General features: G+C 35.8%; 1 protein-coding gene across 2 annotated transcripts; it reads right to left on the reverse strand.

Moving 5' to 3' along the window:
• Positions 1-1,976: 1,976 nt before the first annotated feature.
• Positions 1,977-14,092, reverse strand: LOC306881883 (kinesin-like protein KIF2C). 2 transcript variants are annotated; one of them, XM_079436219.1, is made up of 22 exons: positions 13,825-14,017; positions 13,147-13,241; positions 12,852-12,974; positions 12,354-12,411; positions 12,238-12,270; positions 11,641-11,772; positions 11,366-11,470; positions 11,178-11,269; positions 8,689-8,784; positions 8,562-8,616; positions 8,326-8,488; positions 7,921-8,011; positions 7,778-7,841; positions 7,596-7,687; positions 7,228-7,370; positions 6,702-6,906; positions 5,892-6,002; positions 5,689-5,756; positions 5,491-5,581; positions 3,301-3,375; positions 2,952-3,045; positions 1,977-2,243 (listed from the first exon to the last, which is right to left on the reverse strand). In XM_079436219.1, the coding sequence occupies exons 1-22, from the start codon at positions 13,883-13,885 to the stop codon at positions 2,179-2,181; spliced, it is 2,112 nt and encodes a 703-aa protein (XP_079292345.1). In that variant the 5' UTR covers positions 13,886-14,017; the 3' UTR covers positions 1,977-2,178. The 2 variants fall into 2 exon arrangements, with proteins under 2 accessions (XP_079292345.1, XP_079292346.1); XM_079436220.1 differs by lacking the exon at positions 12,238-12,270 and having other exon boundaries at positions 13,825-14,092.
• Positions 14,093-21,055: the final 6,963 nt, after the last annotated feature.

Here is a 21,055-nt window from a genome sequence, read left to right on the forward strand (position 1 = left end):
CGGATCATTGAGTGAACTGAAATCGAGAACCGCATTTGTGAATGATTGAATCACTTTAGAACCGGTTCTTTGTAATGAAGCGATTGATTGGCCTTTAAATTGGACTGAACGACTCACGAGTCAGCACTCAACTGACGCAAGGCTCAGGTCGCAAAAGTTTTCGAATAAATGGCTAAAACTAGAAATGACAAATTTATCAGTAGTCTTAAGATAATTAAAACTGTATTTATGCCATTCAAACTAATGCTAATAGAAAAGCTTTGAAACTGTTCACTAACGGTCTGTATTTCAAATATTTGAATAGTTCAAACATCTCTAAATGTGTGACTGTCTTTTTTATTTCTTTCTCCCATGGCATTAATAAGTATATGGTTGCAATGTTTTGTTGTTTAAAGCATAATAATTGGAGGGAAAGTGAACATCTTTGTAATCCATCTTTCTTTAAGAGACCAACATATATGTGTTATAAAAAAACAGTAAATCACATCATAGACTCTGTATGCAAAAGAAAAAAATAACTGGAGTAACGTGTGGCACGTTTATACAAAGGCTCTTCTCCAAACACCATAACACCATTTAGGCAGGCCTGCCACAGGTCTGGCATTGAGGACACTTTCCCCTTCCAGATCCATTCACAGACAATCCAGAGCCACAGAATGACAGAGAAGAAATGGGTCAGAAGGAAAAGAAAAACAGAGGTTGTTCTGCATGCTCCTCCGATGGGCTGGCTGGGTGGTTTGTCTGTTTATTTAGTCTGTGGAGGTGATGGGAACTGAGCATCGGCCACTGACAATTTTCTCCACACTGAGAAAATATTCATGTGGACAGCTGGAGTCCAGAGAGCAGAGTCAAACAGACTCGGGGCCAACAGATACAAGACTCGACTCGCATTAAACACATTTCCAAATCGAAAATCCCAGCAAAAGCTCCTTCAGCTCTCTCGTCTTCTTTAAAATGCATGGTGGATAACTGAACTGAAGAAACCATGTCTGTAACAAGCCAGCAGTCCTTTTTTAGCTATTCTAAGTGTTGTTTCAGAAGCGAAGCTGGGAAGTTACATCCCAAGAAGATAACGAAACCACAACGCAACACTGAATCAAAACTATTTCAGTCTCTTTAAACCACTGAAGGAATCAAGACTCAAGGTCTCAAGAAGTTAATTAAGGTTTGTCTGAGGTGAACCTCCAAGTCCCTAATCGTGCGAGTGAGGATAACTTTAAAAGGTTTGAACAAAACGTTTAAAATGTTAAATCAGTTCACCACAACTGACATGTTAAAATACACATTCCGAACAATTATTTTTACCTTGAAACATGTTTAACACATGAACATAACCAAAACGTCACTGGACAGCAACTTTACAATGAAAATTAGATTTCACGAATGCCAATTTATTAAGGAGTTTTGTAAAACGAATACAGTTGTATCTGTACATAAAATATAGCGCTAGAACAAGATACATATTCCCAAGTTTAGTGCAATATATGTAGCGCAGCTATATGCATTTACAGAGTAGGGGGGCAAATAGCTGGAGAGGGGTGGGAAATGCCACCCAAAGAGCTCAGAGGAAGCAGTTGAGCTTTTAGGCCTCACACGGAGATGTGGGGCCACCCACTCACAGGCCGATTTTGTTTATTTTCATCCTTTGAGGTAAACTGTTCAGTGTGAGCTGTTTATTAGGCCTTTGATTTGTCATGTGTCAGCTTGTGCTTGCAGGGCAAGTGTATACACTGGTTGTGGCTTGTATATAGTGGCGGTTTGGAGGTCAAGGCTGGGGGGTGATGGGAAGGATGGGTGGTATGAAGCGGTGCTCAAACTGCCTCTCATTTTGGCGTCATCAGGATGAAAAAACAAAACAAAGCGCAGTTCCAATGCGGAGACGTGAAAGGAGTAAGAATCCAAATGCATGTAAATGAAGCACAAACAGCTGATGATTCATGAAGATGGCCTTGAATAACCAGGACACAGCATTCAAAATGTGATTTACAAAAGATTCAAGATAAGGGAACCTTTATTCAGTACACAAAAACTATTAAAGCATACACATACAATAACCAACACTTGATATACCTCTAGCCAGATAGCAGATAAGATTATTAAAAGAACAAATTGAAATTGTATTAGCTTTTGTAAGAGGTTTTTTTTTGCAGTTTTTCCTCAGCTGAATCTCATCTTAGATTAGTTTGGTGACATCCTGACCCTCTGTTCTTCTTCAATAGCTGATCTCAAAGCCTGGTAAGACTCTACAACAAGGAGAAGAAAAACAATTTCAATGCTCAGCAGGAAATGGCAGGCTTTTTCTCAGCACCCTCTCAAACCACACAATTTGTGTCACTTCAACATGTATTGAAACTCAACCAAGCTATTATATAAACAGAGGTGCATGAGGAGAGGGAGTAGTAATATTGAGGTAAATTCTGTGAGTAGGTGCAAGATGCTCTGGGAACCTTCAGAGGTAATTCATTTTTCCTAAATAAAATGTAAATTTCCTTTTTTATTTTTTAAATAAATGAATACTATTCAGCAAGGATTCATTAAATTGATCATAAGTGACAGTAAAGACATTTCTAATGTTACAAAAGACTTCTATTTCATCTAAAGGCTGCTCTTTTGAAAACAAAAATGATCACGTTTACACAAGTATTAAGCAACTTAACCGTTTTCAACACTGATAAGGAATATTTCTTGAACACTAAAATGAGCATATTAGAATAATTTCTGAAGGTTCATGTAACACTGCAAACTGGAGTAATGGCTGCTAAATGTTCAGCTATACCATCACAGGAATAAATTACCGTCTAAAATTTATAAAAATAGAATATTTTGAATTATAATATTGTTACACAATAAACCATTAATCATAAACTTTCATGAACCATTTAAAAAACCTCTTACTGACTCCAAACTTTTGAACGGTAATGTATGCGTCTATTTGGATTACGATGAAATACCTTGCAGTTTCCTCATGAATGTGTCGATCTCTGGTAAATTTGCTAAGATATCAAATGAGGGATATTCCATAGATCTTGCAACCTCACTGCACCCCTGGAAAAGGAATGAGAAACAGAGATGAACACAAAACCCACTTATCCTATGACTCAACCAAGGTCTCTGAGCAGTTCAAAAAGGCTTGTCTGAAGAAATGCATTCAGGAGTAAACAAATAGCAAAAGGCGTTTTGTAACTTGATTGCTACAGGGAGTTTTGTAACTTTTTGAGTGATAGTGAGGTTTAAAACAAATCCACCCACTCAGAGCAGGTGTGTTTACACAAACCTCTGGAGTGACCGAAAGCTACAAACCTTTAGTTCTTCATAAAACGTTTCCTCCATCTCAGACACTTGGGATATAGCCTCAAACGCTGGGAGAACAGACTCCTGAAAAACATGTACATTTTAGCGGTTTGTACCACATTTCTCTAAATAAAATAAACACACAATTTCATGACAGTTATTTAAATTGATTAATTAAAAAACCCACAATAGAAACTATTACATTATAATAAATTGCTATACTTTCATAATTCATTTCATTTAGAAATAAAGGCAACTGGTTAAAATGAATCTAATTCAATAAATATAATTCAAATAAGAGTTGTAATCTAAAATCTAATTCTGAGCCGTTTCAACAAAGAAACTTGCACTGACTGATCATAAACATATCAGTGCCTTTGTTTTATCTCAAGATGCACACCAGTAATGTTTTTTTCAAAAGGCATGTTAATAAAAATTACTTTATATCTTAATCCTGGCTTAGTCTAAGGCTAAGCTCTGTCTGTGATTCCAGGCCTTAGTGTTGTAGAAGAAAGTCAAGGGCGGGGTGTGAGGCAGGGCTGTCCACTATCACCGACCCTCTTCAATATCTACATTAATGAACTGGCAAAACTCCTGGAACAATCAGCAGCACCTGGCCTCACACTACATGACTCCAACATTAAGTTCTTGCTGTTTGCAGATGATCTGGTTCTGCTGTCTCCAACAGAAGAGGGTCTACAGCAGAACCTGGACATCCTGCACAAGTTCTGTCAGACCTGGGCCCTGACTATTAATCCTAACAAAACCAAAGTACTAACATTTCAGAAAAGACCCAGACTTCAGGGAAAGAGACACAATTTCACCCTTGGTACGACCAATATTGAACATGCCACAAACTACACATACCTCGGGCTGAAGATAAATGCAACTGGTAAACTAAATTTGGCTGTGAATGAACTGAAAGAGAAAGCAAGAAGGGCCTTTTACGCCATCAAAAAATCTATCCAAATTCAAATACCAATTAGAATCTGGCTCAAAATATTCCAATCAGTCATAGAACCTATTGCATTATATGGCAGTGAAGTGTGGGGTCCTCTCCTAAATCACCAATTTGAAAAATGGGACAAAAATCCTCTTGAAGCCCTGCATGCTGAGTTCTGTAAGAGCATCCTCGGAGTACAGAGGAGCACACCCAACAACGCATGCAGGGCAGAATTAGGCCAATACCCTCTACTAATGCACATTGAGAAACGAGCCATCAAATTTTGGAAACACTTAAAAATGAGCGACCCCAACTCTTATCATTTTAAAGCCCTTAAAAACCATGAAGTGAACCCTGAAAAAAGTCCCCTGATTCAGATGGTCCTGAAGCTGCAAACACAGACTAACATGACTAACATCCAGCAGCAGGACACTCAAATAATCAGCCACAACATTTGGCCCAACCAAATTATAAAAGAACAAAAAGAACATTATCTAACCTATTGGAAAGAAACAACAGAAAAACAAAGTAAACTTGAATGTTATTTGGCCCTAAATAGAGATTACACAACTGCAGAATATCTGAGTACAGTGAAAGACTGTAAACTAAGAAGACAGATGACGAGGTACAGACTGAGCGGTCATACTCTGACTATAGAGACGGGCAGATATCGACAGCACTGGCTGCCCAGAGAGAGCCGCATCTGTCCATACTGTACTCATGGAGAAGTGGAGACAGAGCAACACTTCCTCACCAGCTGTCCTAACTATCAACACATTAGAGAGGCATTTTATCCCAAATTTGAAACACTTTACCCTGACTTCAAAATGTTAAACAAGAAAACACAACTTCAGTATTTATTAGGTGAAAAACAAGATTGTATCTCACTAGCAGCAAGATACATTGATGCCTGTCACAAAAAGAGGGAGGAGTCAACAAATCAGTGATGCGCCCACACACACACACACACACACTCACACACACACACACACTCACTCACACTTTTAAACTGTTCACAGAATTCTAGAATTGATTTGTTCTATTTTGTTTAATTATATCTACACATGCATGTATTTTTTATTTATTTTTATTTTAATGTTTTTTTTTTTTTTTACATACTTGTTCTATATTTAATGTAAACACTATGCTTTGGCAATACATTGTAACAATTGTCATGCCAATAAAGCACATATTGAATTGAATTGAATTGAAAGTCCTGCCACTTAAATTTAATATGCACAGCCTGATTCACTCACCTCCTCTGAGGAGTTTCCTTCCTCAGAAAGCTCTAGTTTTGAACCATTCTCCACTGAAGCGCCCTTAGACACACCATTCAGTTCTTTCGCCCTGTCAGAAACACCCACAAATGATTGCAATATCTAAATCGCACCACCAGAGGGCCTTCTCAGTCAATCAGAGCAACATTAGTTCAAATAGAGGAAGATAAAAAGCACCTGTTTGCATAACGTAGTGTATTCAGAGTGTATTCACAAGAGCTCCTACCCGGCGAGATCATTGCGATCTGAAACAGGCAAAATGCATAAAGAGATTAATTTTACAATAAATAATAGCCTGGTATTCAATTCAAGCCCTAAAAAAACAAAAAAGGTAATTGACAAACAAAGGTGAAAATTAATAATCACCCTAGCTGACTTACCATACAGGTCCTCGAGTTCTCTCCAATGAAGGAATCCCGAAGCACCTGGGTGAGTTTGCTCATCCTGAACGGGATGTGCTCGCTGTTCTGACCCAGCGACCGGATACATTCCTGAGGAGTCAGGTAAGCCATGAACATCCTATTGCTTTAAAACTGCCAAATAGTTTTGGGTTTATAAAAAGGGTACAGACTGATTTCTTTCAATATAATTGAGCAGCAAACAAAAGCTATAATCATTAACTGTATTAATGACCACCTCAGAGTGTTTGAAAAACAAACAAACAGCAGTTACCTCAGATATTAAGCTAAATTTAAATAACGCAATTTTAACAAATTTGGAAAAAATAATGTGAATTTAAAAGAAACAACAATCCAGAGATGTACGGTGGCTGAGAGAGCTCAACGACGGGCTGCAACTTCAGAGAAAACATGCAAATAGAAAAAGCATCTTCATCAGTTTGACAGCAGGTGCTGCAAATGCTCACAACACAACCAAATAAAGAAAAACACTGCAAATACTCACGACACAACTAAATAAAGAATTTTATTTGCAGCGCATTTCAATATTTGTGTTGTGAGAATTTGCAGCACGTGTCATCAAATTGATTAAGTCTTTAATTTGCAGGTGTTTTTTTCTATTTGCAGTGCGTTTCTTTATTTGGTTCTGTTGTGAGCATTTGCAGCGAGTGTTGTAAAATTGATGAAGTTGTTTTCTTAATTTGCAGGTGTTTTTTCTATTTGCAGTGCGCTGAGCTCTCTCGGTCACCGTAGAGATGACCTATTTGGTGCAGTAGACATTAGACAAAGCACCTTCAAAGCCAGCAGGCTGCGGTTGATCTCTGCGGTCTCCACTATGGTGTGCCGATCGTTACTGCTGACATCAGTGCCACGCTCATTCCCAGCAAGGTCCACCAGAGAGAACTTCCCATGAAGGAAATTCCGCCGCCTTAGAATTACTTGCAAAACCGCATGTGAACGTGATGAGCTGGCATTGGCAAACGTTTGGCCAGACGTTCTGTTATAAGGTGAGATACAGTTGTTATTGCTAATTAAAACTATTTAAAATATTTTTGGTAAATAAAATAAGGCTAAAAATAAAATAAATATTAGATGAAAAACTAAGGTCAAATAAAATAAAGTCATACAGAAATCATGAGAAAAGCACATAAGATTACTAAAATTAAAGCTGAAATATATATATATATAAAATCTAAATATTAAAAAACACTATAAAAGCACATAAATAATTCTAAAATAACAGAGCTATAGCATAAACAGTCATTTAAGACAAATGACATTTAAAGGGTTCACTTAAAAATTATTAATTAACATTTACCTGCATGCACTTCCCCTCTCAATCATCTTGATGACATCATCAACAGATGACACGGGCACTTCCTGCAGGCCAACAATATTGACCTGCTGCTTCTCATCCTCCAAAACACGCAGCTTTGCTTTCTTATTCAGCAAGTCAAACACCTGCAGCACACAAACAGGTCACCATTGTGCCTGAACAAGTACTTTATCCTTGCAACCACAATCAAAAGTCAAATCAGCATAAAACCAAATACTAATACCACACTTGTTTAATTGAGCATGTAGAGTACACTAAGCATTTGGAAATTTGAGGTTTATTTGCACTTAACACTAGAACCGCCAGAGGTCAGAATTGTTTTGGAAACATGTAATACAATATGTACAAACCTTGCCGTTGTAGATCTCAAAAAAGGTGACATACGGGCAAAGGTCCATATCAGCATATCGCTTTTGCCTTAGGAGGGTAAATACATCCTGTGCTGTGATGTATGCAGAGAGATTAATGCATAAGTGAACACAGATAAACATAACAGGCCACTCTGTTAAGTACATTTGACAGTTACAATCACCTGCCAGGGCGTAAATCCCTTTAGAGCTGTTTTGGCTCTTTCCAGAAAAGTCTCCACCCATAGTCTGTAAATAATGCCTCAGATGAACAACATGGAACAAGTGTATGGAATTTTGTTTTGGAAGCACAAACAAATGAACTTACATGGGTCTTTCCACTGCCAGTCTGGCCATATGCGAAGCACGTCGCCATACCACCATCGAAAATGGTCTTAACCAGAGGTTTAGCAGTGAACCTAAAAGTTCAATTCATAAGCAATTAAATAGTTTCTGTAGTAAACATGAATACTGAATAAACTGGCATGTTTATAAAATAATATTCCATTAAGTAAAGATCATTCAAAAATGTAAATTCCGTCATCAGTTACTATTCCATGCAAATAATAAAGCATTGTTTCAGCTTCTCCAAAAAATAAAAAAAAAGACTATGAAACAAAAGATTAGATAGTAAACTGATCCTTCAATAAACAACACTTGTCATGTTCATGGATGGTAATTAACATTATAAATGATAATAAATACCAAACAGAAACTGTAAATATGCAGCTACCTGTAAACCAAGTCATTAGTTGCGTCTTCATCGAACGAGTAATCAAAATGGAAGGTCTGATTCTCTAGGTACTTGGTCAGATCCACTTTCTGCTTGGGCTCATGCAACAGCAGGGCTCCATTACCAGGGATTGTGACCACATCAATCTCTTTCTTTGCCAACTCTAAACACAAATAAATGAGAAATGCGTAAGAAACAATTCGATTCCATTAAGAGGGGTCAAATCAGCAACCTACCTTTTTTATTCAGTGGACGTTTCCGAACGCAGACACATATTCTGTGAGGTTTGACCTAAAAGATACATCTTGAGTTAAAATATGAAATTCATGTACGATGATATTAATATTATGCTCATTAACTCACAATATCAGACAAGGACATGGGTACTTTCTCCAGGGTCTCTCTGTATTCCTCAATCATCTGGTAAAACTGCTTATTAGGTCGACTTGTATCTCCAAACTAGGAACGAAAATAGAATTGGATGGGGAAAAATTCATACATTTTAGCAAATTTCATAGACTTCAAGACTAGAAGAACAAATGTGACCAAACAGAAGAAAAGCAAATAATAATTATAAAAAACTCTTTATAAAAACAAAATAGTGAAGTAACACTAACATTTTCAACCAAAAACGGAAAACTCCTTGTGCGTTTTATTTTGGGAGCATGAAAAATCAAACATCTGAAAACAGGGTTTTAAACACAATGCTGTTATCGTATCTGCGATAACACTAAAATAAAACTTTTTTTAAAAGCATACGAAACAACATTTCGCAGGGTTGCTGCAGGATTTTTAAGCTAAAATTGAAGACCTTTAAGCACAAATAAATTAATACTATATGAGCGGGGTGGGGCAATGTCTATGGAAAACTATTAAACTGTAAAAAGCAAGGTTTTACAAGTTCACACAAAAACAAAGTTTTATAAAATGATACACGTCACATTTCAGCCTTTAAACCAGTTTAAGAAAATGGATGAGTCAAAAGTATTTACTATATTAATTTAAACAATTATCAAATTATTATATTAAATAACATACAAAAACAACTTACTGTTTAGATTTGTATAATGAATGATCTTTTTATCGATCCAACAGTTCACATTTACAGCTCTGCATGTTTACAGGGTAAAAACATGGGTCGATTGTCACATTGGTCTGAAAAACTTGGTCAGTTCAAGGACTGCATAGGACCCTATTTTTGGGACACTGCCATCTATTCCAACAGAGACCTGATTCAAACATCAAACAAACAGATGCAAAGACTAGATCCATGGAAACTATTCATTTTATTTTTTTTCTATCTTATTTTTAATGTAAGAGCTAGCAACCTCCATTTAGCAGTGCAAAACAGTTCATTGTGCTGCTGGATGTTGTAAATTAGTATTTGTATTCAAATTATTTTATATTTATTAAAGTACTAATAATTCACACTAATTAGTATCGCAATTGTTTTACCGTTTACTGCACTTTAAGTGGGTCACACATCAGACGTTAAGCTGCGCTGCGGCTAATGAACTGAAGTCTCGTACAGACACAAGTCGTTCTTTCCAAGAAAACTGAATTTAAAATCAGAATATATATAGAATATATTGAAATAAATGAGGTTAAATATTTCAATAGGGTTACCAAAGGGTATGTTTAGGACAATAATTAAGTGTATACAATTAAACTACACAATTCCTTAAAAATAACTATATACAGAATTGAATAGCAAGTGCTATAAAATAGTATGAGCCACTAATATTTAGTAGACGCTTTTATCCAAAGCGACTTACACATGAGGACAACAGAAGCAATCAAAATCAACAAAAGAGCAATGATATGCAAGTGCTATAACAGTACACGTAGCAAGATTTTTTATTAGCCTATATAATAAATAAAAAGAAAACAGACAAGAAAAAAATAAAATAGAGTAATCTAGTGTTATAGGCCTTTTTTTGCTTTTGTTAATTGCATTATAAATAAAAAGAAAACATAGAATACAGTTTTTTTTGAAGATGGCTAAGGATTCAGCTGCTCGGATGGAGTTGGGCAGGTCATTCCACCAGGAGGGAACATTTCATTTAAAAGTTCGTGAAAGTGATTTTGTGCCTCTATGGGATGGCACAATAAAGCGACGTTCACTTGCAGAATGCAAGCTTCTAGAGGCACATAAGTCTGAAGTAATGAATTTAGTTAAAGGGGTGCAGAGCCAGTGGTGGTTTTGTAGGCAAACAATAATGTCTTGAATTTTATGCGAGCAGCTATTGGTAGCCAGTGCAAATTGATAAACAAAAGGTGTGACATGCATTCTTTTCGGCTCATTAAAAATTTATCTTGTTGCCGCATTCTGGATTAATTGTAAAGGTTTGATAGAACTGGCTGGAAGAACTGACATAATACATACAAAAAACAAATAATTAAAACTATAGGGTCCTAGAAATCCGGCCCTGAAACTACAGACTCCTGTATTGCAAGAATACCCTACTCACAACAACATGCACATTCATTCTCAGCAGGAGGTGCTTTCAGAAATGTTTCTGCTGTAACGGCAGAACACAATGCAGCACAGCACCGGACTTTGAAACGTGTAGCGCTCCTATATATTTAATAAAATCATAGCCTTTTGAAGTTTAACCGTCACATAAAGCTGTATCACAATTCTGGTCTGTACCCAAATTTAAGAACTCTTGAAATCATAATTAAGACTTTCTTGTACAATTTAAGACTTTTTATAACCTTAAATTTGATACAAGTAAATTTAAGACTTTAAGGACCCGAGGGAACCCTGATTTCAGATTTTAATACAATTGTTGTTGTGTAAACGTACCTGAATGGTTCAGTAACTGTGCAACATTAATTATTCAAGGTACCTTTCCTCTCTTCTGTGCTTCAGGATTTTTTGCTAGCGACAACCGTTTGTTTGCCATCTTGTTTGTTTCTGAGACTTGAGACATGCGATGGCCTAAAAGTTAAAAAGTTAAGTCAAGTGTTGTAGATGTTACTAACCACCACATCAATAATGTGAAAGCATGCATGACAAAACCAAAATGGTACATACTTGGTGGACCCATGGGGGCACATTTGGAAGTCTCACTTTCACAAATAGCCTCAGCGGTTGGTAGCAGAGGAGAAGCTGGCTTCGAAACAAGTCTCCTCTGGTAGCCTACAAATCCAGATAGCAACTTAATGAAATATGCAAGATGTTTTGACAATGATTTTCTGCTGTCTCTAAGCTGAAAGTCCATTCATACCAATCGATATCAGTTCATTCCAATGCAAAACAACTTGATACTACACTGCATATCTTAATATCATGCTGATGTTCAGACAGACCTGAAGGTTTAGGGATCGTAGATGAGGGAAGATCGTGAGAAAGAACTTCCTCTGCAGCCATTGCCGAAACCACAGGTGGAGGGGCAGGTGGTCGGAACAAGCAAGTCTGACGTGTGGTCATCCTCCTTGAAGCTGAAAGGAGATAAAATTATGTTATGTGAACTCTCTGCAATACAGTGCGATTTATGATTCATGTATTATCATTCAAAACTGTGTAAAATAGAGAGCTTTCCATGGTCAACATTGCCAATAAATCCAAAGGCGATCCTCTTTTGGGCGAGAATGATCTCCTCACCCTTATAGTATATGACAATGTGCAGAAACAGTACATAAAGTAACTTCTAAATGGATGAAAAGAATAATTGCTACATAAAACCAAAAGTGAGAAACCACTATCCACAGTGCTTTGATCGCTGCTAGAACTAATGACTATCTCTGCCATATGAAACCTCTCTGGATTTCTATAAGCAGATAATTTGTAGAAAAGATCATGTGGACAGATGTGGGAACACAAGAAGACACCCTGATTACGTGTTATAATTCAACCATAATGTCTGTGATTGGAGAACATGAAGAAAGCATGCACTTCATGCAAACCTGACTCTTCAGACGAACAATCCAGAGCAGCAGCTTCAAATGGGAGACACACCATAAGTTTATACTGGTGCAGGTCAGGAGACCAACTATGAATTGGTACAACAAATATAACTTACGTTCTGAAGCAGCAGGTATTCTTGATGACCTTAAAGGAAGCTCTGATGCTCTGACGTTCTGAAACAAACAAAAAAAACTTTATGGATGACTATGCAGCGCTATGCTATGACAATGAAATCTGATTTTTGGAGCAGTGTTGTAAGTATATAATGAACGAGTCAGTGATTTCAGATACAGTGCATCAATGTGCTTGGAATAAAGTACTGCTTATGTTTTCTCATATACCTTTTTCATTCAGCACCACTGGTCTTCCTCTTTTCCACAGTGACAGCTTCTCTCAGTTTTTGTATAAGAAGGTGTCTAGACATTGTGCTGACGCGCCTATAGCATTACCATGGTAACTAACATGCACATACCAGATATTGACAACACTGTCTGAACAAATGGATCTAATTTAATCCTTTGCGAAACGATAGCGTGGATAATCAATACTTGAATCAAATAAAAAAAACAAATGTGCATTTTGAACATAATTTTAGAAAAGAAATGGCACTCACTTTTGCAGGTTTTGACACAGGTGCAGCGAAAGGGCCAGGGGCGGACTCAGGCTCCTCTTGGCAGCTTGGTTGAAGGTGTTGCATAAGGTCAGAATTGAGTTGCTTGAGCTCATCCATGTCAACCTAGAGGAGAATCGGTTTATTAATCTAGTTAAGCATGACATCCTACAGCTTTGGCTGTACAAGTGCAAATACCAACAAAACCTGTAGTCAACATTCTAATAACTGCTTTATGTAGTGGGAAAACAAAAAAGTCTCATGTTACAACAAATTCAGTAACTTAACTGTTACCAACCTCTTTTCCTTTAGTGATGCCCTTCTCAGTCCATTCCACATTCACTGTAGATTTAGTGACATTGGCCGTTTTCACAGTGGCACTGTGTATTCTTCCTGGATTGACGGGAAAAAGTGGCATAAACAAACAACATTCTCTTGGTTGAACTTTGAGATAATTCATGACTGACTTCTTCAGTGGTGCAAAACAAGCAGTGTTATTCACTTTTATTGCATCTCTGTTTTCCTTACAATAAACTGAGGATGTCATTCAGTCTAACATCGTTTGTTTTTCAAAAAAAGCTAAATCATATGGGAAGAACGTGAGTTAGGACATTAAATGTAAATTACAATATTTTATTTATTTAGTAAATTATCCTTTTAAAACGATCCCTGCCTCAGTTATTAACTAGCAATCCTACAAGACAAGGGAAAACAAGGAGAAATGACAGATTGTTTTTTGCATTACTTACATATTTTAAATTTAGATACACACAATTATATGATTTTCTCTTTGAGTGGTTTTATTTTCGTGCAATGTTCAAATTTTAGAAACTTCCCAATGCCTGCAATCACTACTATATGTTGTATTAATACGTATTAAGTTTAATTTGCGATCATTTGATTTTTAACATCAATATAATTTCATGATGTAGTTCGTGTCTGTAAAACATTAGCAGCTAGCAAACAAGCATCTCACCATCACTACGGCTTATATTGACAGCCAGCCCGAGAAGAAGCTTCGACAACGCAGGATCCATCTCAGATTATAGTCTGTTAACGTAATTGCAGTTTTTTGTTTTTTGTTTAGCGAACGTTTCTATCTCAAAATTGAGACTAGTATTTTTCTGCTACTTTGCCCTTATGAGTCGTAAAGCAACATTAACCGCCCTGCTTTCAAAAATCGTCAGCGGAAGTTATTGGATTATTTAAGTAGGTGTTGCTTCGTTTGAACCAATCAGAGCACTGTAAAAAATGACTGGCATTTCAATACACCAATAGGATCTTACAGTCGTCTTTCGTCACACGCTCTGGTACCACATTGCGAATCTTCAAAACAAACTTCAAACTAACAGCCAATTTAATTTACTGGTAAACTCATGGAAATTAAACGTTAAAAGCCAGTGTCGTAGAGGCAAAATGATGGCAAGTAAGTAATAAAAATCCAGTAACGTCACTGAGGAAAGACATTGAATTAATACAAAATTCAAGATTCAAGAGTTTTATTTGTCACATACACAATTATACAGAGTATAACCAGCAGTGAAATGTAGGTCAGGTCCGCTCCAAGGACAGTGCAATTATAAAGAATACAAATATTAAGAAGAAGTACAAACATAAAATAAAAGATAAGATAAAATAAGATAAGATAGGATAAAAAATATAAATATAAATGTGCAGGTCAGTATGTTGTTGACAAATAGTAATGAGAGGAATGTGCAAAAAATAATGTGCAAAAAGTTGTACAGGGTATTTGAATAGCAGCAATATGAGGTAGAGAAAAATTATGAATAGCTTATTGATATGATATTTACATGGAGAAAAATTATGAATAGCTTATTGATATATGATATTTACATGGAGAAAAAAATTATGAATAACTTATTGATATGGTGATATTACATGGAGTCAAGTGATATTATGACACAGAGTTAGAGTTTAGGAGCCTGATGGCCTGGGGGAAGAAACTCCTCCTAAGTCTCTCAGTTTTTGCCATCAGGCTACGGAAGCGCTTACCAGATGGAAGCAAAGTGAATAGACGGTTACCAGGGTGATTAGAGTCCTTGATGATTTTAACAGCTCTACTTTTGCAGCGTTTGAGGTAGATGTCCTGCAGAGAGGGGAGAGCAGACCCTGAGATGCGCTCAGCTAAGCGCACAACTCTCTGTAGAGCTTTGCAGTCCTGATTGGAGCTGTTTCCATACCACACTGAGATGCACTGAGTCAATACACTTTCTATGGTCCCTGAATAGAAAGTTTTCAGGATTGCTGGTGAGACCCTGAATTTCCTCAGCTGTCGCAGATGGTACAGTCTTTGCCTGGCTTTCTTAACCTGTGATTGGATGTGTGTAGTCCAAGTCAGGTTCTCGGAGATGTTTACGCCGAGGTACTTGAAGCTACTCACCCTCTCCACAGGGGTCCCGCTGATCCTGAGAGGAGAGTAGGGCTGCTGCTGTCTCTTCCTAAAGTCCATGATCAGCTCTTTAGTTTTCCCCACATTCAGTGAGAGACAGTTGTCCTGGCACCATGATGTGAGTCTCTCTACCTCATCCAAGTATGCGGTCTCATCGTTGTTGGAGATGAAGTGAAAACGGCTCAAAATAAAGCCGTTTTCACTGCGGGCCAGTGATACAGGGCAACAATGCAAAACAACAATATATTAGATTATTTCATTTATTATTATTATCTGATGTACTGAATACTAAACCCAACAAATTAATGCTTATTTTTTGCTAGCAATAAAATAGGACATGTTAAAATGAAACGTGTATTTGTAAATATTTATAATACAATATAATAATAATAATATTTTACAAGATATGCAGGATTATTAGGTCAAGTTCTTTGTGATGTTTCAGATAATAATTTTGCTTAAAAATCTTGTGCTCACAGGTTTCTATTTCTAGTTGGAAAAGAAATATATATCTATATTCCTATTTTTTTGACAATTAATAAATGACTTTTGTTCTGTGGTAATTTAATAAAAATAAAACTCAATGTAGTTGCACTGTTTTTCCTCATTACAAAATTATACACATAAAGAAATTAATAGTACTTTCAAAATGTATGTGCACATCAATGTGAGACTACAATGGCTTTGAAAACTGAAAAAGATCACAGTACAATAAAATAAATAAATAATACGAGCTCACCTCCAACTGCAAGTGTAAGTGAAACATTTGCTGTTCAGTGGTTAGAAATTGTATAAAATTGTAAATAATTGTTAAATAATTTAAACATTGTGGTTTCACTGCTTACAGGTGACAGGTGTGAATGGATGGAAAACACAAAATCATGTCAGAGTTTGTTGCTGTTATTTCCACCATTACATTGAAGTCTTGATGGATTCAATTTTTTGCTCTTATTCTGGATTCCTTTATATAATTGTTATTCTCTGTTTGTGGCTAAGACTAGCACTAGATTTGTAAATACATTCTGACTGTTAGAGTTCATAAAAGATTTTGTACCTCACAAAGAAGTAGGACACAAAAGTGCATGAACAAACACAATCTGTGCCAGGAAAGGTTTACGAGAGACGCATTAATCGTATATATGAAAAGAAAATGTTACAAATGATCAAACAGAGTCGTCTGTTATTATGCCACCCAATTTTTCATATTGGGGTTTTGAAATTGTGACCCTCTGTAAAGCCATGGCTTAATAAGAAAGAATATTTGGTCCTTAAGAAAAAGAAAAACGGTTATTTTTGCGCTACCTTCTTACTTGATAAATGTTTACATTATTTATATATAAATACACACACATACAGTATATATTTTGAAAATAAAAATTTATATTATATATAAATATATTTAATATATAAACTTAACATATTTTTCTTAAATATATACATGCATGTGTTTGTTTGTATGTATATATATATATATATATATATATATACAGTACACTCATATATTATGTAAACAAAAACTTTTATTTTGGATGTGATTAATCACCATTAATCGTTTGACAGCACTAATTAAATAAAAAAACAGTAAATGCAAATGCTAGTTTGAGAACATTTTTTAGATGCATTGTTATATAAATAAAATCTGTATGTATTTTCAGTCATCCACATTGCTTGCAAATTACTAGAAAATTAAACAAATTCACTACAAATACAATTTTGAGGGGTCACCTAATAGGAAAGGACATATAAGAATAAAGATTATTAAATTATTTATTTGTGCCTTGAACTGTTAAAATAAAACCAATTAACCAACAGCTGTGGAATATACAGAAAATATTATTCAGATTTAATTTTTTATGACTTTTTTTATGTTTTAATGGGTAGGTAAAAAAAATAATGTGGTAGTTTTTACATAAATATATTATTTATGTAAATAATGCGTATATCATATTAATAGAATAAATTTAAATAAAATGTGAAAATATAGTTTTCTTACAATCAATGCAATTAAAATGTCACAATATAAAAAATGTAAAATATAGTCTCTCTTTACCTATGTTTATGGAGATTTTGATAAGTGTTCATTTACAGATAAATAGGTAATCGCGTCCATTTATTGCATACATATATATTTTTACTTATTACCAATAAAAACCACTAGAGGGACTGTTGAGCTAAACAGAACCAAATTTATCCCATAAAAGAAAGTGACCGGTAAACCACCTCCTGCCATGGCGGTATACCTTTCCTGAAAATTCCCGGACTGGGAGGGAAGACAGTGTTCTAACCAGGCACAAAAGAATAAGGATCTGCACCTCTTGTATTTGCATATTGTTTTCAGGGTGTATTCACAACCCATCCCTGATGAGATCATGGCAAACACTCAAAATGATTTATCCTTCCCATATTCCTGTGATCACTGTTTCAAGCCTGCTCGTGCTAAATGTTATGTGGCAGGGATAAAAGCCTGGCCGTGCCCTTTCGTATTATCCCAGGCCACGGAGGAAATCGGGTTGTTGTTTCATATGACTTTCACCTCATCATAAGAGTTTTTTTTTAAATCTAGGAATAATAGGGAAATGACTGCACTTGTCCTGGCACACACCCTCTGCTTAGCTGTTCACTTCCATAGTAAGTCTATCCTTTCATGTAGACAATCAGTAATTTAAGTTTGTTCCGACATTATATATTCAGTTCCCTTTATTTAGTCTCTTTTATTTCCTTGCGCATTCAAGTCTTCAGGTAAGTTGTTCCTCTCTTCTGTTCCACACCAATGTTCCCATCTCTATATTTGAATTTAACATTTTAAAGAAAAAGAAAGGCTGTTATTAGTTTTGTTTGGGAAATCTCAGCTAAATATCAACCTGCTCAAAATATGTGCGCATATGCTCAAAAGCTGCAAGCATTTTAATCCCTTGGATAATTTGATCCTGCTGTTTTGAATATTATCCTGAGGGAGCTGTAATCACATTGCACATGTAATATTTCCAAAATGACAGCACTGTTAACAATTGTAGTAAAAGCAAACACACGGGGGACTTGGCAGATTTTAACGTTTGTGTAGCCTATACTGTCCTAGTCAAATAAAGTCTTTCACATTAAAATCGTGAAAATCGAAAAATGAAGAATCGAAATCGTGCAGGAATCTGGCATCAACGTTCTGTAAGGGATCTAAAATGCACATTCGCAACCCATTGTGTTAATAAAACAAATATCGTTATCATAGAGGATATTTAGTTGCATAAAACATCAAGGTTACCATTTCAAAGAAAAGTACTCTTTTCATTTGTTGGTTTCTGTTGTCAAGCTGCTGAAATATAAGAGAGGGTTACAATATCAGAAGAGCAGTTTATTTGAGACTGCAGATGTACTGACCCCTCAACACAGAATGTGGCTCTTACGTCATATAGCAGATATGTTTCACTGATAGCTTCTGTATTCTGCGCCGTCATGCTTCTAGACAGAAGGGTGGTTCCCAGCAGCTGAAGCTCAGCTCATTTTGGAATATGTGCTTCAGACGTGATTTGTTTAGAAGGAATTTCCAGTTCAGCAGTTACAGTTTGATTGATATGTGAACAAAATCATTTACAGTAGGTCAAAAAGTGAAACTTAAAGTCTGAATGACGTCTGTTTTAGTTTTTTTTATAATATGAAATCGCATTACATTTTTGACACTTTGCATTTATTTGCATACTTAGCTTTTAGTTTTATGTTATGTGTTAAGAAACTAAAAGGAATAAATGAATGCTTAAAGAAATATTCTAGCTTCAGTACAAGGTAATTTGTACTTTCTCTTGTTGTTAAAAAAAGCAAACATCGGGGTTACTGTGCGGTTTCTATAATGGAAGTTAATAGGGTCAGTCCATAAAGGTTAAAATGCTTATTATTTTTGAAGTGTAGCCATGAGATTTAAACAATATGTGTGTTAGCATGATTTTATTTGGAAACAAAATCCCTTACTAACATTGTGAATCTATGTCCAGTTTTACAACATGAAACTGGAAGCCCATAAACAGCTGTGAAAATTATGGTTTTAATAAACACATTAGCAGAATAATTTATGAACAAATGAATGTGATTATAAGATTCTAATTTCTGCTTTTAAATCCTCCAGCTTATCTTGCATTGAAGTCAATTTTCCTTTAAATACACATTACTCTCGAAATATCCTCAGTATGAAAGAAATCATTTAAATAGCAGTTCACATTTCATAATTGCTCTACATATGTGACCCTGGACCACAAAACCAGTCTTAAGTTATAAGACTGGGTATATTTGTAGCAATAGCCAAAATTACATTGTATGGGTCAAAATTATCCATTTTTCTTTTATGGCAAAAATCATTAGGATATTAAGTAAAGATCATGTTCCATGAAGATATTTTGTAAATTTCCTACTGCAAAACATAAAAACTTAATTTTTGATTAGTAATATGCATTGCTAAGAACTTTAAAGGTGATTTTCTCAATATATTTTATTTTTTTGCTGCCTTAGATTACAGATTTTCAAATAGTTGTGTCTTGGCCAAATATAGTCCTATCCTAACAAACCATACATCAATGGAAAGCTTATTTATGCCGCTTTCATATGATGCATAAATCTCAATTTCGATAAAATGACACTTAAGACTGGTTTTGTGGTGCAGGGTCACATATGTGCAACGTCTGTCACTAGAAACACATTTATGTGACAAAACGAATAGGAACGTTTAAAAAAACATGTACTTTGCAGACATGTCCTAAACATCATGAAAACGAGCTCGCGTCCACAAAAGAGCCATTTTCTCACATAGATGAGAAACAGATGAACATTTTTCGACATTTGCAAGTAGAGGCAAGTGACTGCAATAAAGATACCAAAGATAGAACAGACATTTGGAGACTGGGGTGAGGGCCTTGATATAATAACACCAATGTAGCATAACTATCGTGGAATCAGTGAATGAGTAAGAGAGATGTTTTATTGCAGTTGCCAACATGAATCTTGCTTAGACTTTCCATTTGTGGGGTTGGCGGTTACAGGACCATATGCTGCTCATATTACATCAGGACAGTGGCGTAGGATAACGAGTGGTGGGCCCCTGTGGGGATAGCATGTGAACATTGATGAAAAGAGAACATACGCTCATGAAAACTAAATAAACCAATGCATAAATTACTAACACAGACTGATGGATCTCCATAATCAGCAAAGCAAACGCCTTTGAAGTAATTTCAGTCCTTATAGTAGCTGCTTCTCCCAATCTTACCATAAATAAAAAGGGGGAACATTTATGTGCCTTCCCTCCTTCCTTCATTAAGAGATGTCTGGCTCCAAAAGTCAGTGTCAGTGGAGTCCAAAAGTCTGAGATTTTCAATGCATTTTTTTTTTCATTACAGATATTACAGAAGTATAACAATTTGAGTGGAAAGTTGAATTAAAATGTTAATATACAGTAAATGTCATTGTTTTTGGTTTGGCTCCCTTTTGTTTTAATGACAGCAACCTTCGAGCTGCATGGACTGAATTGTGTAAAACATGATGATCATGTTTTTCAGCATGATTTTTCAGAATGATCTTTGTGCTTTAAAGGAAGGAAATCTGACCTGTTGTACAAAGGAGTTTGATTAGTGTCCTAAAAATAATGGGAAAATAAATTTACATCATGTTTATTTCCTTAAATACATTTCTCAGACGTTCAGACCCCGCTGTATATATAAACTGTTCTTTAAATTGATATGTTCTGCTGTGTTCACAGGACGGCTGCACATTTTCACGATTCATAAATCAGAGGAAAATAACAGGCAAGCTCTAAGCTTGG

This window comes from Barbus barbus (assembly GCF_936440315.1).
Source record: "Barbus barbus genome assembly, chromosome: 15".
Classification (NCBI taxonomy): Eukaryota; Metazoa; Chordata; class Actinopteri; order Cypriniformes; family Cyprinidae; genus Barbus; species Barbus barbus.